This window comes from Camelina sativa, chromosome 1, assembly GCF_030686135.1.
Source record: "Camelina sativa cultivar CO46 ecotype springtype chromosome 1, ASM3068613v1".
In the NCBI taxonomy this organism is placed as follows: domain Eukaryota; kingdom Viridiplantae; phylum Streptophyta; class Magnoliopsida; order Brassicales; family Brassicaceae; genus Camelina; species Camelina sativa.
Genome location: NC_141880.1, coordinates 3,863,310 through 3,878,066, shown reverse-complemented (window position 1 = coordinate 3,878,066; position 14,757 = coordinate 3,863,310). Strand labels below are relative to the sequence as shown.

Here is a 14,757-nt window from a genome sequence, read left to right as displayed (position 1 = left end):
ATTAATAAAAGAGAGATTATACGGTGTCGTAATAGCCGCATCTTCTAATCACCCTTTTTCAGATTAATATTATTGTTTAAGGATATAAATTAGGAAACAAATAGAAAATAAGATTAAAAAATACTAAAAAAGAGAAGTGACAGTTTGGGAGAATTTTTTTACCAGAGAGAGAGAGAGAGAGAGAGAGAGGATGAAGGCGATCTCAGAGTTCCATGCTTTAAGGCCTCTTTTGTCTTCTTCTTCTTCACCTTAATTGTTATTTTCTTCCTCCAATCGCGTCGTCACTTCTTATCTCACACTTCGCTCTCTCTTTTGAGTAATTCATTCATTCCTCCTCCTACAACCCCCCCCCCCCCCCCCCCCAATCAATGTCCCCTTTTAAGGTCTCTCCTCTTCGTTTTGTCTCTTCTACCTAATCGAAACAAGAGAAACCACCTTATCGTTCTTTCCTCGTCGACATTTTTTAAACATTGCGTGAGAGGTGACTTTTTTGATCGCGATCGGGTTTCTGATCATCATCACTCTTTTATAGAAATCGATGGATTCTTCTTCTCCGATTCCGTAACACCGACACGATTTTTTTGTTTTTTTTGTTGGCAGGTGTTTGATTGATTTAATTAGGTCTAAATATAAGATTTCAGATGAAAGGAAGAGATGGTTACTAATAGTTACATGGATACGAGATCAAATTTGACTAGTGTGAATCGAGGAGGATCCAATGTGGATCTCGAGGATCGTTTCCAGAGGGAGCTCGAATCTTTGCTCCAACAACATCGTAATCGCCAAACTTTTGGCCGTGAACGAGACATTGATGTTCACAGAAGCGGTAGCGCTCCTCCTACGGTGGAAGGTTTGTTGAGGGCTATGGATAATCACTACTTGAACAATAATAATAATAATAATAATAACTCCGATCATAGAGATGTTGGAGGTGTTAACAACAACAGTATTAGCACTAGCAATGGGGTTGAGCTTTTATCTGACGATGAGTTACGTTGGCACCCTGAGTATCTCTCCTATTACTATTCCAACGAGCATTCGAATCCGAGGTTGCCGCCTCCTTTGTTGTCTAGAGAAGATTGGAGGGTTGCTCAGAGGTTTCACAACGGGGACTCTGTGTTTGATCCTGTTGGGGAATGGAGGAAGAAGTCTGTTGAAGTCGACAACTCCTCCTCGCTCTTCACGGTTCAGCCAGGGGTTCCAGTTGAGCAGGCTGAGAATGATTTGATGGAACTCAGGAATGCTGTTGCCCAGGGCCGCTCTCAGAATGTGCAACGGCTAGATCAAGGCAGAGAAGACTTGATTGGATTATCCGGTTATCCTGGGATTGGACCGAGAAGGAAGAGTTTTGCTGATATTCTTCAGGTAAGGTCTACACATTGATGCTTATGGTGTCTGAATAGTCCTTGGTTTCCTACTTCATTGTTTGTTACTTTTACAGGAAGGAATTGAACGGGATGCAGCCTTAGGCAGCCAACTCTCCAGGCCTGCAAGCTGCAACACTTTTCGGGACATGAAAGATTCTGCTGTTTTATCGAATTTCAGTGCGGGTGGATTCGACACCCCATTACCATTCCATGAATCGTTACATTCTACTGCCAAAAACAGTCCAAATACTGTGCTTGGATCCACCATGAGTTCTCCGGTGCCAAGGAATAGAACTCCTGACTCACATCTAGTCGGGCGATCTCCGGCCTCTGGCCTCCCCCCTATTGGTACCAGGGTCGGTCCTGTCGAGAAGAAGAATACTTTTGGCACAGCCATCCAAAACTGTGAATCTTACACTGCTGCTGATGTTGCCGACGCATTGTCTAGGTTGAACATGTCAGAGATGAGTCAAGTTAAAGAAAATCATATGCAGTCACAGCTTCAAGTGGAATTGGAGAATCAATCTGATGTCATGCGTTACATACCCAACGGTCATAAGAAGGCTTTGCGGCAACAAAATATTGCTACACCAGAATCGAAAGATCACATGTTTTCTGCAAATTATGGTGGAATGAGTGGGTATGGAACAAGTCTTGGTTCTTCTCAGGTGGGTTCCCATGGACAGGTCAACATCCCTAAACGAACCTCCTCTTCAGCGAGTCTTTACTCAACTTCAGATCATTCCAGATTAGGAAGCCTCGGCTTATCTGATGTCAATAGTCGGAATGCAAATATTAATGGAACAGACCTCTCCACAGCTGGTGGTTATTTGGCAAAGAACAAGTTGAATTCATTAGCTGAGCACTATTCTGCTGAAGGTTTCTCACTCATTCCTCTCTCTTGCTCTCTATCTTTCTGTCTCTGTGTCTTACTCTCACTCTCATACACACAAACAGAACACAGTATTGCCTTAGATTGAACCATTTGGTTTTTTCCTTATGTTTCAGGCTCACATCTGAGTGGGGAAGGGGATAGACAAAACTTGAACAGATTGATAAATCAAGTTGCTTCTGAGCTTCACTCTCCAGTTATGGACCCACATTACAGCCAGTATCTGCATACCGCATCTTCTACTGCTGCCCCAACCGATCATTCTCTTATTAGAAACAATTTTGGGACTTCAAACGGAGATACGGCTAACGAATACCTTGCGATGTTACTTGCTCAAAACAGGCAACAGCTGGGTAACCTCAATGCTGCAAATTCTAGATTCTTTGAGAGTCCTTCATATGATCTTGGCAACATGTATCTAGGAAACCATTTGCCTTCTCCTTCCAAGAATTCAAGAAATTTCCAGAACATGCGTATGTCACAATCAGCCTCAATGATGAAAGTTCCTTTTGGAGGATTACAGGGATCATCCCATGTAGACACTGGCAGCACGGCAGAAGCATCCTTACTAGAGGGGTTTAAGAACAACAAGACAAGGTCTTTGGAGCTTTCAGAAATAGTTGGTCATGTGATTGAGTTCAGGTATTTTCCTTACCTTATCTAATATACATCATTCAAGGTTACGAGTTCACGTTTGTTTGGATTTCATACCATTTGCAGCATGGATCAGTACGGAAGTCGTTTCATTCAGCAAAAACTTGAGACGGCGACGGATGAGGAAAAGAATGCAATATTCCCTGAGATACTTCCTTATGGCCGCACTTTAATGACAGATGTCTTTGGAAATTACGTCATTCAAAAGGTACTAGCTGTAGCTTCTTAATCATTTAAATGCACATCGCTAGATGTGCCAGTTTTCTCATATGTTGTTCTGGTTTTGTTCTAGTTTTTTGAGCATGGTACAAATAGGCAGAGAAAAGAACTCGCTGAACAAGTTACGGGCCACGTTTTGGCTCTCTCACTACAAATGTATGGCTGCAGGGTTATCCAAAAGGTACTCAATTTAAAGACACTGTTTTGATCCTATTTCTATTATTTAGTGGTTATGATTCTACTAACATAGGTGTTGGACTTTTCTGAGCGCGTAAATGATGTGTTATCTTGTTTCCGATATGGAAACAGGCGCTAGAGGTGGTTGAATTGGAGCAGCAAGCTCAAATGGTGCAAGAGCTTGATGGGTCTGTCATGAAATGCGTTCATGACCAGAATGGTAACCATGTCATCCAGAAGTGTATAGAGCGTCTTCCTCAGGATTGGATACAGTTCATAATTTCCTCATTCTATGGAAAAGTTTTAGCTCTTTCAACACACCCGTATGGATGCCGTGTAATCCAGGTTTGATATAATACATCTTACGTTATAGTTTGTTGATCATAGATCCAAGTTCCAATTTTGTCTTGTCCGCTATTAATGATACTTGAAATCTACTTTTTATGAATCACATCAGAGGGTACTCGAGCATATTGATGACATAGAAACCCAACGGATCATTATGGAGGAAATCATGGATTCAGTCTGTACTCTAGCACAAGATCAGTACGGGAATTATGTTATTCAGGTAAGATTCTGAAGCTTGATTTACGTTTCTGCTTCATTAAAATGGACACACTGATAATGATCAAACTTGTTTCTGGCTGTAGCATATCATACAACACGGTAAACCTCATGAACGGTCAGAAATTATCAATAAGCTTGCTGGACAGATTGTGAAAATGAGTCAGCAGAAGTTTGCTTCTAATGTTGTTGAAAAGTGTTTAACGTTTGGCGGTCCAGAGGAGCGTCAGGTTCTAGTGAATGAGATGCTTGGTTATACTGATGAAAACGAGCCTCTTCAGGTCTGCAATCTAACTCCCTCATGTCTTTGTGCAATGTCTCGAAAAAGGCCCACTAAACTTGGAACAATTTGCAGGCGATGATGAAGGACCCATTTGGGAACTACGTAGTGCAGAAGGTTCTTGAAACATGCGATGATCAAAGTCTTGCACTTATTCTTTCTCGCATCAAAGTTCACTTGAATGCCTTAAAGAGATACACATATGGGAAGCACATCGTTGCCCGGGTTGAGAAACTTATCACTACTGGAGGTAAACATTTCTTCTCCCTGTACAAAACCACAGGTCATGATCATGATCATGAATCACTCTTCTTTTTTTCTGCAGAGAGAAGAATCGGGCTCTCAGCATCTCTAACCACAAACGCTACTCCTTAACCATCTTCGAGTAAGTAAAGCCTCAAGCTTCTTAATTTACAACACAGCCAGAGAAAGAGGTACAAGTTGATGACCGAGAGCTATATGTACAGCCTAACTAAGCAAAGCATCTCAAGATGGGTCCTGTTTATATATATTTTGCAAATAATCATATATATAAAAGTAAGGTTTTGGTCTCTCCTTATTGGTTGATTTTCATTTAATACTTTTTAATTTTTTTAATTTTTTTATTTGATTTCTAATTGTTTAATTGCTTTAAATAATATTTAAGATCCAATTAACACAATACATTTAATTCATACATTAAAATAAAATTATAACTGAAAATAAAATAAATTATGCATTAATCATATTCCACCACTCAACATTATTCAAACACAATAAATAATATTTGTAACTCCAATAATTCTAAATGTAATCTTGCATCAATTTTTATCATATAAATAAGCATTGACTCATTCTTTCATATTGGCATTTTTTACTTTCTCAAATTCACATTCTCTCATTCTCTTCCACAATTTCTCAAATCATTTTTTGTTTTTTTTATATGTTTTCAATTTCTTATTTTTGTTGTATGGGTTACAAAAAACCAAATGATATATCATTGTAAATTTTTAATGCTAAATTTTAATTTTAGAGACTACATAATATATATATATATATATATTACATTGTTTTTATATTTAAAGATTCATCTTCATTATCTAATTTGGATTATCATCTTATAAGTAATCATTCTCTCCTCCTCTCACACCAATATCAAATGTTGTTATATATAATATGTGTTGTAAGAGTTTGATTCTATATTTTAATTTAGAAAGTATTATATATAATTAACATTGTTTTCAATTTTTATTTTATTTATATAAAAATAAAATATTTCTTGCCTTTCTAATCTATTCATATTTATTTTTAAAATTTCCATAGCTAAATTTAAATTCACATATGTTGGTTTTAACAAAAAATCAAGTTTATTTGAGAATCTTTTTAAAAGGTTTATCTTCATTATCTATTTTAGATTAGCATCTTATAAGTCATTATTTTAAAATACCATTTAACTAAATGCTCTAAAGATGAAACCATTAGTATGAAATCTAGCACTATAAATTATATTGATGAGTGAAAAACAAAACAAAAAACAAAAGGATTGAAGTTATTCTTGGGGTTTTAAAAAATCTTTAGATTGAAGTTCGTATAATTTTTTTTAAAAAAAACTAATTTAGTTTGTCACTTCAAAAGTAATATTTTCAATTTGGAATATTATGTGTGAGTGTTGAGTTATATCAACAAAACAATCAAAAAGTGTAAGTTTAATTTTGATTGAGCAACTTGGTATTCCTTTTCTTTTTAGTCAAAAATAAATTAAAATATTTATTTATAATTAACCCACTTTTAAAGGCATTTAACTCAATTTAACTCAAATGTAACTCCTACCCAATAATTTTACATTCATTCCTCCAACTAATATATTTATCTTTCAAGAAAAAATGTTTTTGGTAAAAATTTAATATTTTTTAATTATTTTAATTGCTTTAAACTTTGAAATGAGGAATATTCTATATACAATAATTTTATATGTATACTAAATTTTTTGATAATTTTATTTGATTCAATTTTACTATACTACAGTCTTATGTTTACATGGTCATTAAGAAAAAATCTTTAAATCAATGTTTAACCTCTATAAAACATGATCATAAACATAGATTCTCTCATATTAGGAAAATGTTTAAATTTCTATATTATTATTTATATTAATATAGCTAATCAATTTGTAATAATTTTTTGTAGAACTGGTTAATTTTTTATTTTTAAAAAAGTTTATATATTTTAAATTTTGTATAATAAATAACCATACCAAAAAATTGTTGACAGAAGTGTTATTTTGAGAAATTGCTATAAATTTTTTTGAGATTCATACATTAGTATAACTTTTTTGAGATTATACATTAGTAAAACAATATTTTAGTTTAAAAAAATTTAAGAAATATAATCAAAACTATTATGCATACAACCACGCATTGCGTGGACTAATTACCTAGTTTGTAAATAAAATAGAAGGTTTTAGATTTAAGTCAGTGAATGAATGTATTTTTGGATCTCAACTGGCTTAAATTAAAAATCTCCTTTTGGTTGTGTAAAAAAAAAGGTGAAGCCTTGCTGTTTTATAATGTAAAGCAATGGCTTATTTCTTAGGTCTTACTCTTGCACCATTACTATGTAAATATCTTGCGGCTTTGCTCCCCAAGAATTGCAATATTTCTTGTTTTACAGGACTTAAGTTGTAAATTGAACGTGTAATACACCCGCCAAAATGTTGTAGATACTGAATTAGTTCAACAGTTTGAAGACACATAAGATAGTATACAAAAATATATAAGAAACTCCTTAGAACTACAAGTGAAGTGAATCTGCTTCTTCATCCTATCGTCGATAATGTATGTGTAATGATCTTATTTCCAAATGATATCACCCAAGAAGCGCAGAGCAGGGACACCTCTGATCTCCATATCTACAAGTGGAGCCTCCATCAGTGTCAAAGCAGAGAGTTCTGAATCCTCCCGGATCATATCAAGAGCACGCATTTGATCCTGCACGTTCATTTTTTCACGATTTAAATGTGTGATGCTTTGAAACCACAGAAAAACACAAGAACAGAAGCACTTTCTGGTTTGAGGAGTATGCAAGAGCGATCTTTGGTTTAAAGAGACCACTAGTTCATGAGAAGTTTGTGTTTGTGTGTATACCTTTCTCTTAATTGCGCAAAATTTGCAGTCTGAGGAGGATGGTGGGAGAAGCTGATTAACAATGAGTCTTTTGACGGGAACACTTTCTTTCTTCAAAGATGCACTTAACCTAGAAGACTCGCTGACGGCCATTACCTTTTGGATAGAAACAAAAAGTAAGAGCAACTTCAGACCAATGGATTTTATTCTTGAAGAGAGGAGGAAATCTAAAGAGATGCATGTGTAGACAACTAGACATTACCGTTGGGATAGTGACAATGACGAATTCTGTTGACTCTGTGTCACGGAAAAGCTCGCGAACTTTAACCATCCTTTCTCTTAGTTTTTCCAATTTGTCGGCCTGTCACATCCATAAAGAAAATTTAAATGAATAATAATAAACAGGAATACTATATCAGCCAATATGTAAAAACTTACAGCATCAGGCTTGTTTCCTTCTTTCCCAAAGACTGATTTGATCGCTGAAGTAGCAGAGGTTATTTTCTGTCTAAGCTGAAGATGCAGAAAATGTATTTAAGAAGAGAAACTCTGAGAAAGAGATTGAATTTGACATTTAAGTAAAGAGGCTAAAACGTAAGAGTTAAAAGAGGAAATGGTTTATCAACATTTCCCACCTTCAAGATTTTACCAATGGACGCATCCAAGAAATCAGGTAAAGAGAGTAGCCTTAGCGTATGACCCTGTAAGCAGCAATAAACTCTGTCTTTAATATTTTACACTAAAAAGGAAGGAAAATTTCAGTCAAGCTTGCTCACCGTTGGTGCGGTATCAAACACGATTCTGGTGAACATGTTATACTCAGGTGACTCCAAAAATTGAATGACCTGTCGATACCCTAGACAATCAGCAAGAGACAAGAAAAATATGCCAAAAGCGACATATCAAGACGAAAAGATCAGAAAGAATGGCAGAATTACCTTAGAAATGGCAATGGCTTCATCCAATCCAGGAGGCGGTGTGTCGAGCAATTCTCCAAGTTTAAGCTCTCCCAACTTCATCAACCAAAAATCCACAATCAGTATCATAAGCAGAAACAGTAAGAGGCAATCACTTCCATTTGAAACACCTAGATTTAGTATCAGAAACATTGAAGCTCACTTGGCTACCACAGAGTAATACATCACGACTGGTACACCATTAAGAAAACTTAAACACCACAATTTAGAAAACAACTACCACCTGAAAGTACACACACAATGCTAAAAGAATACCTGTTCAACAAGCATCCCAAGTCCCATACCATCCATAAAATCTTTCACCCCAGTTCCTCCATTCATCTGTGAGGCACTACGAAACTCTTCCCTGGCCTTCTCAGGGTTTATCTGTAGCAGAGCTAGAAATTAAAACTCAATTTGAGTGTAGGATCATCACCACATAAACCAAAAAAAAAAAAAAAAGCCCCAAACATAACTCCAAAAAAACATACTTCTAGAGCAAATAAAGGAGCTTCAGGTCCTTCTACAGGCACAAGCATTCCTCCAGTCAAGTCCTACAAAATCATCAAAAACAGTAGAGACACCAATCATATACATATCTTCATCAAACAAAGATTAAAGCGTCATCACTTTTAGCACACGATTGCATTGTTTACCTGAGCAAAAGAATCACTCAAGGAATGAGCTGGATCTGTGGATACAACAAGAGTTGGGTGCCCATTGTTTGCAAACCTCACAGCTAAAGAAGCAGCACAACTAGTTTTACCCACTCCTCCTTTCCCACCAAGCATGTAATACTTTCGTTTCGTACCGGAGACCATCTCATCGAACTCCGACACTGCCTCAGTAGGGCTAGCTACTGATTTCACTGAAACCCAGAAACCAATATCAAAATCAACCCTTGGAATACTTAATTTCATTCCATGTTTTTTACATCAATAAAATAAATAAAAAAAAAGGGAAACTTTATAAAAATCGAACCTTGGAGCGAGCTTCTCCGGCGATTATGTTTAACAGAGAGAGAAAGAATCACCGGCGAGACAAGGGCTGATGAATAGGAGAGAGTTGTTCGAGGCGAGAAAGAGATGAAATCAATCCCCGAGACGAGAGTTGTTGGTGAGAATCGAGATTTGCATATAGGAGATGATGAATACAATCGAGATGAAGAAGACAGAGTCGCCATTTTTTCGTATTGCTTTCTCTTCTTCTTCTTCTTCTTCACTTGTAGGAACAAACAAAAACGCTCAATAAACAAAGAAGCGGTGCCCAGAAAAGTTTTCTTCTTCTTCGGACACAAACAGAAGCAGATGGAAGAAGAAGATGGAATAACCGTTCGGTTTCAGCTCGCCGAACCGAACCGAATCATTAACCGAAATCTCAAAATTATTTTCCCAATCGGTTCACTCCTCCTCACAAAATCGGTGCCAATAACCGGAAATCTCGGTTTTCTCAGTTCGGTTTTCTCGGTTCTTGCCCAACGCCCAGGGCTTCAGAAAACTATTTATCGTGTTCCTTTTGCAGCCAACACTTCCTATGAACCCACCGATATTGTTGCTCTTAAGTCCCACAATTCATCTTTTTTTTACATATATATTTTTCTTCCAACTTTTTTAGTCAAGCCACAAGATAAACATACGTGAACCGTTGAACGCGAGGCCAATACACACACACACTCCATAAAAAGATAAAGGAAGATCACATAGAGATAGGCAAATTATATTATAAAGTCAAGCTTCTATTTATTTGGGGGTAAATATCCCTTGGTAACCCATTAAGACAGCATTTAGCATACAACGAAACATATTATAGGTGTATTTATTATATGTAAGAATGTTGGATGGATCATCATCATCTGTCAAAACAGAGATTTTTTAATTAACAGATTGGAATAGGAGCTCCGTTCCACTCCTTGAGGCATTCCAACAAAGGATCAATGAGTTTTCCATCAGAAATCGCAGACAACACTTTATCAAACTCTTCTCCCGGTGACCTAACCTTCTCTCCAGTTAACAGCTCTGTCTTCAGCTCATCTCTCACGAACCGGTACAACGGATAAGACCGGCATTCTTTTATCCGGTTAGCTATACCCGAGGATCCTTCCTCGTACTCAATCCGAACACGTTCCACTTCTTTAGGGAGAAGCAATCTCAGCTCCGACTCAAAAGCTCCGATCTTTTGGAAAACCGATGTCGCGGAATTGGCCTCGCGTTCTGGATCAGCTAAAGCGTGGTCGACAAGAATGTGTCTAAGTTTCTGCATCAGCGGGTAAGTGATGCTGCAGGGATCGTCTGCGTAGGAGAACACGTACTCTCGGTCAACCACTTGGAGGACATCACGTTCGGTGAACCTTGACGGATGTAGCTCACCGTTTGCACCAACGGTGAAGACCCGTTTCGCCACCTGGCTAACCGCGGATTTAATCGCTTTCTTCAGATTCTCTTCTAGATTTCTTAGATCAACGGCTTGGCAAAGCGCCACTAAGTAAGTCGTGGACATAAGCTTGAGGATATCGACTGCTTCTGCGGTTTTACGGCTCGAGATCAGACCTAGGGAGTTAACGTCTTGGTTATGCTGCTCCGCGCTTTGGACATGGTTGGTCACGGGATTAGCCAAGAACTGAAGCTCAGAGCAATAAGAAGCCATGGCTATCTCCGCGCCTTTGAACCCGTAATCAAGACTAGGGTTTCTCCCACCGGATAGGTTAGAAGGCAAACCGTTGTTGTAGAAATCGTTGACCAGTTCAGAGAACTGCGCGAACATGAGCTTCCCGATTGAAGCAATGGCTAGACGAGAATTATCCATGGCGACACCAATCGGTGTCCCTTGGAAATTCCCACCGTGCAAAGCTTTGTTCCTTGAAACATCGATCAAAGGGTTATCGTTAACTGAATTGATCTCACGCTCAATCATCTTAGTCGCCGCTCTGATCACTTCGATCTGAGGCCCGAGCCATTGCGGGGACGTACGTAATGCATACCTGAAAATTAACAGAGAACGCTACTCAGCTATAAATTACCACACACACACAAACACAATATAAGTTTACTTGAAAAGCAAGAAACGTTACCGATCTTGTTTAGGTTTTTGAAGAGGATCCATCTCGTGAAGAAGTTGAGCTTCCTTAACGTAAGAGCTTCCGTATAATATATGTTCCATAATTGCGGCTGCTTCGATCTGACCAGGATGGTGCTTCAGTTTATGCGTAAGGTGATCGGTGAACTCTGGTTTCCCCTGCATAACCTCAGCAAACATGGCAGACATAACTTCCGACAAAACCGCCAAAATATTTGCCTCGAACAGAACCGTCGAGGCCAAACCCGATCCAACCGCTGTCCCGTTCACAAGTGCTAGTCCTTCCTTAGGCTGCAGCGCGAAGAAGGACGATACTCCGGCAAGCTTAAAGGCCTCAGTGGCAGTGAGAGTCTCACCAGAAGGACCCACGGCTTTGGAGTTAGGACGGCCGGTGAGGAGTCCGGCGATGTAAGACAGCGGGACAAGGTCTCCGGAAGCGGTGATGGTGCCACGGAGAGGGAGGCAGGGAGTGATTTCGTGGTTGAGAAGCTTTGTAATGGCTTCCAGAATCTCGAAGCGTATCCCAGAGTAGCCTTGGAGGAGAGTGTTGACACGGACAAGCATTGCTGCTCTTGTCGTCGGCTTGGGTAACGTGTGTGACGTGTCTCTGGTGCCGGTGCCAAATATTCCGGCGTTTAAGAACCTGCCCAAGTCATGAGTTGCACGTTACCGTTAATTTCGTCCGTGGCAAAAATTAATTGCTCATAATGACCAAATTTTATCTTATGTTAGTAAAAAATTAATTAGTTTGGTGTAGTAGAATAAATTAAAGTTTGGTGTCTGAAATGAGAGGCATGGAATTATTATTTTATTAGCGTCCACGACTGTTATGTTTAACTTAATTTCACCTAATTATTATTGCCAAATACCAACTTATTCAGCTAATTAGTACTGACAAAACAAATTATTCACCTAAATATTAGGTAAAACCAAATACCAAAGAGAAGGGTGAAGTCTGCTAAAAAAATGCCAAAAATAAGGATAACGGTTAGGGAAAAGAGATATCACCAAGAACATAAATTTAACCTGCAGTCTCAAAGTATTTACACGTACCGGATTCAAATCTTCCTTTCTCTTTTTTTTTTTTTTTTATCAACAAAAAAATAGCTCAAACAAGCCAATGGGATCTTCCTTTCTCCTACTCTAAATTTAATTCACTAGCTAAAAAAGTTAAAACCATTTAATTTCGGTTTTCAATAAATACATTAGTAATTATCATTATTGACATTGTAATTACTAATTAGTTACCTATTCTAAAATTTGTTCACTAGCTAGCAGGCAGCAGCCCAGTCTAGAGAATTGTTCAACACATTTAATGTTGATATAGTACAAATGTACAATATTAAAAGAGAGAGAAAAAATAGTAGTAACAAATTTATAGTTACCATATATGGTATTGACTAAAAAAAACTTACCTAATAAGCTCATTTTGAAGTGCACCGCCTTGTTTGGTTCTTCTATGGGAAGTTGCACCAAACCCAGTGGTGACTCCATAACTGTCGGTTCCTCGGTTCATGCTCTCCATCACCCAGTCGCTACTCGCCTTGACTCCGGCACGTGCCTCCTCCGCTAGCTCCACTGTTGCTCCTCCTCCGCTAGCTCCTCTAGCAACGGCGGCGACTTGACCAATCGTCAACGTCTCTCCTCCTAACTTCACCACCCCTTCCCTGTAATCTTCCACCATTCGTTTCACCTCCTCCAAGTGGCTCCCTTTCAAAGCTTCAGCCGCTGCGTTCCAGTTCAACGGATCGCCGGTGATGTGGTTGTTTTGATTGCATATCTCCATGACGACCGCCGACTAGATTAAAGAGAACGAGGTTTTTGGATACGACCGACCGGTTCTAATGACAATATGGTCGTCTTGATCTCTTTCTCTATGTAGTAATGTTAATATATACGAAACGAATTATAGCAATACAAATGTGTGTATGAATCTAGTTACACGTTGCGCTTACAAGGTACAATATATGAAATTTGTACTTTTTGTTTGTGATTAAACATATAAAAATTAAAGGGAGAAATTTATTTATTCGAGTTGTGAATTAATAAAATTTCCCTGAGAGAAAGGTGAGCGACATCGGAGGTTTTAAATAGAGGCAAAAGAGTTGGTGAGAAACGGAGTCGGGTTAGTTGAAATGTGTCTACAGCCGTCGGATGTTAATTGCAATCTGGACGGACGTTTATTAACCCACGTGGCTTCCATGTTATATGAATGTTCGTTTTACTTGTCGAGCTCGAGGGTCAGGTACTGCCAGAGATAGGGACCTGATGGTTTGGTCTTGTGTGAGCAAACACCACAAATCCAAATTTAACATATACTGTAGATATTTTTTCTTTTATATATATATACATATATTAATTTCGTAAAGCAATAAGTTTTATTGCATGGAGCGGTTCTGACATGTTGTTTCGAAAAATATAGAAGTAATTTCATTAATACAGAATGCCAAATCTTATCCATATCGTATATTTGATTGAATGTCATTTATTACCAGGTCGGTATGTTTTTATCTAAATTCTGAATACGTTAGGTTTGCGCGGATCCATGGCTTGCACTATACTTTTTTTCCTTTTTTTAGGTTGCTGATCCATAACCTGAAAAAACAGGTCCATCATTTTGATTTATACGATCATTTTTCTGAATTGATTAATAAAAAAAGTTATCTTAAAAGTCTTCATTTAATTTCTTTTTCTTTCTTTAAAAATAAATAAATAAATAAAATGGGTATAATTAATTAGCTCCACCTAAATCAGCTTTGGACTGAGAGCCTTCGTAGGTCGTTCACATTAAATAAATTAAACAACACAATTCGAATCCAAAATATGGGGACAACACCCAAAACTACAAAGACATCCGGATCTTTAGCCTATATATAGTATAAAATACTACTATTGATTATAGTATAATATATATATATATATACAGAGTACAAATTACTGTTGATCTTATGGGAATGGACGTTAATTACGTATAATTTCTCTTATGGATAGAGAGAAATGCTTACCAAACAATTGATTGCAAGGAAACAAAAATACATAAAAGAATTTGATAATGGGTGGAGTTGGTAAGATTTGGGTAAAGTTTTTTCCGCTCCTCCTCTTCACCAACCATAGTCATCCCCTCTCACCAATCAATCTTATGGTAGGATTTGTGTATTATTTCAATCATGGAAAATTATAGTGTGTACATCTCTTCTTAAACAACAAATGCAAGATAAAATCCAACCGTCTCGCATACTAATATCAAATAAAAAGTAGTATTTTATATATAACCTTACTGTAAAACTGGTTTAGAGATTGATGAAATAACTTCATTTGTTTCAGTCTGAAAAATGTTGTAATTACTATTTTCATATTTTGGTTTGTTTGCTCATCTCGAAAATACCTAGGTTCTTACCAAAAAAAAATTATAAAGAAGAATACTGTTTTCAGATTATTAAGGGGTTCAGTATATTTTATTTAGATAACAACTAGC

At 37.5% G+C, this 14,757-nt stretch overlaps 3 protein-coding genes across 4 annotated transcripts; 1 reads left to right on the top strand and 2 right to left on the bottom strand.

The window, feature by feature from the left end:
• The first annotated feature begins 92 nt into the window (after positions 1-92).
• On the top strand, positions 93-4,814 carry LOC104761753 (pumilio homolog 4). Its single transcript, XM_010484895.2, has 11 exons — positions 93-481; positions 601-1,365; positions 1,442-2,246; positions 2,376-2,901; positions 2,980-3,121; positions 3,206-3,313; positions 3,442-3,654; positions 3,767-3,877; positions 3,960-4,154; positions 4,229-4,403; positions 4,479-4,814. The coding sequence occupies exons 2-11, from the start codon at positions 655-657 to the stop codon at positions 4,526-4,528; spliced, it is 3,036 nt and encodes a 1,011-aa protein (XP_010483197.2). The 5' UTR covers positions 93-481; positions 601-654; the 3' UTR covers positions 4,529-4,814.
• A 1,933-nt stretch (positions 4,815-6,747) lies between these two features.
• On the bottom strand, positions 6,748-9,769 carry LOC104761600 (ATPase GET3B). Of its 2 annotated transcripts, none has more exons than XM_010484743.3 (11): positions 9,192-9,769; positions 8,867-9,078; positions 8,702-8,764; positions 8,487-8,597; positions 8,193-8,267; positions 8,031-8,099; positions 7,890-7,955; positions 7,693-7,767; positions 7,517-7,615; positions 7,276-7,410; positions 6,748-7,119 (listed from the first exon to the last, which is right to left on the bottom strand). In XM_010484743.3, exons 1-11 carry the CDS (start codon positions 9,391-9,393, stop codon positions 6,982-6,984), a joined length of 1,245 nt encoding a protein of 414 aa, XP_010483045.1. In that variant the 5' UTR covers positions 9,394-9,769; the 3' UTR covers positions 6,748-6,981. The 2 variants fall into 2 exon arrangements, with proteins under 2 accessions (XP_010483045.1, XP_087340384.1); XM_087484258.1 differs by having other exon boundaries at positions 8,487-8,608; positions 9,192-9,519.
• Positions 9,770-9,927: 158 nt separating this feature from the next.
• LOC104761517 (phenylalanine ammonia-lyase 4) lies at positions 9,928-13,460 on the bottom strand. Its single transcript, XM_010484643.3, has 3 exons — positions 12,698-13,460; positions 11,278-11,925; positions 9,928-11,187 (listed from the first exon to the last, which is right to left on the bottom strand). The coding sequence occupies exons 1-3, from the start codon at positions 13,066-13,068 to the stop codon at positions 10,086-10,088; spliced, it is 2,121 nt and encodes a 706-aa protein (XP_010482945.1). The 5' UTR covers positions 13,069-13,460; the 3' UTR covers positions 9,928-10,085.
• Positions 13,461-14,757: the final 1,297 nt, after the last annotated feature.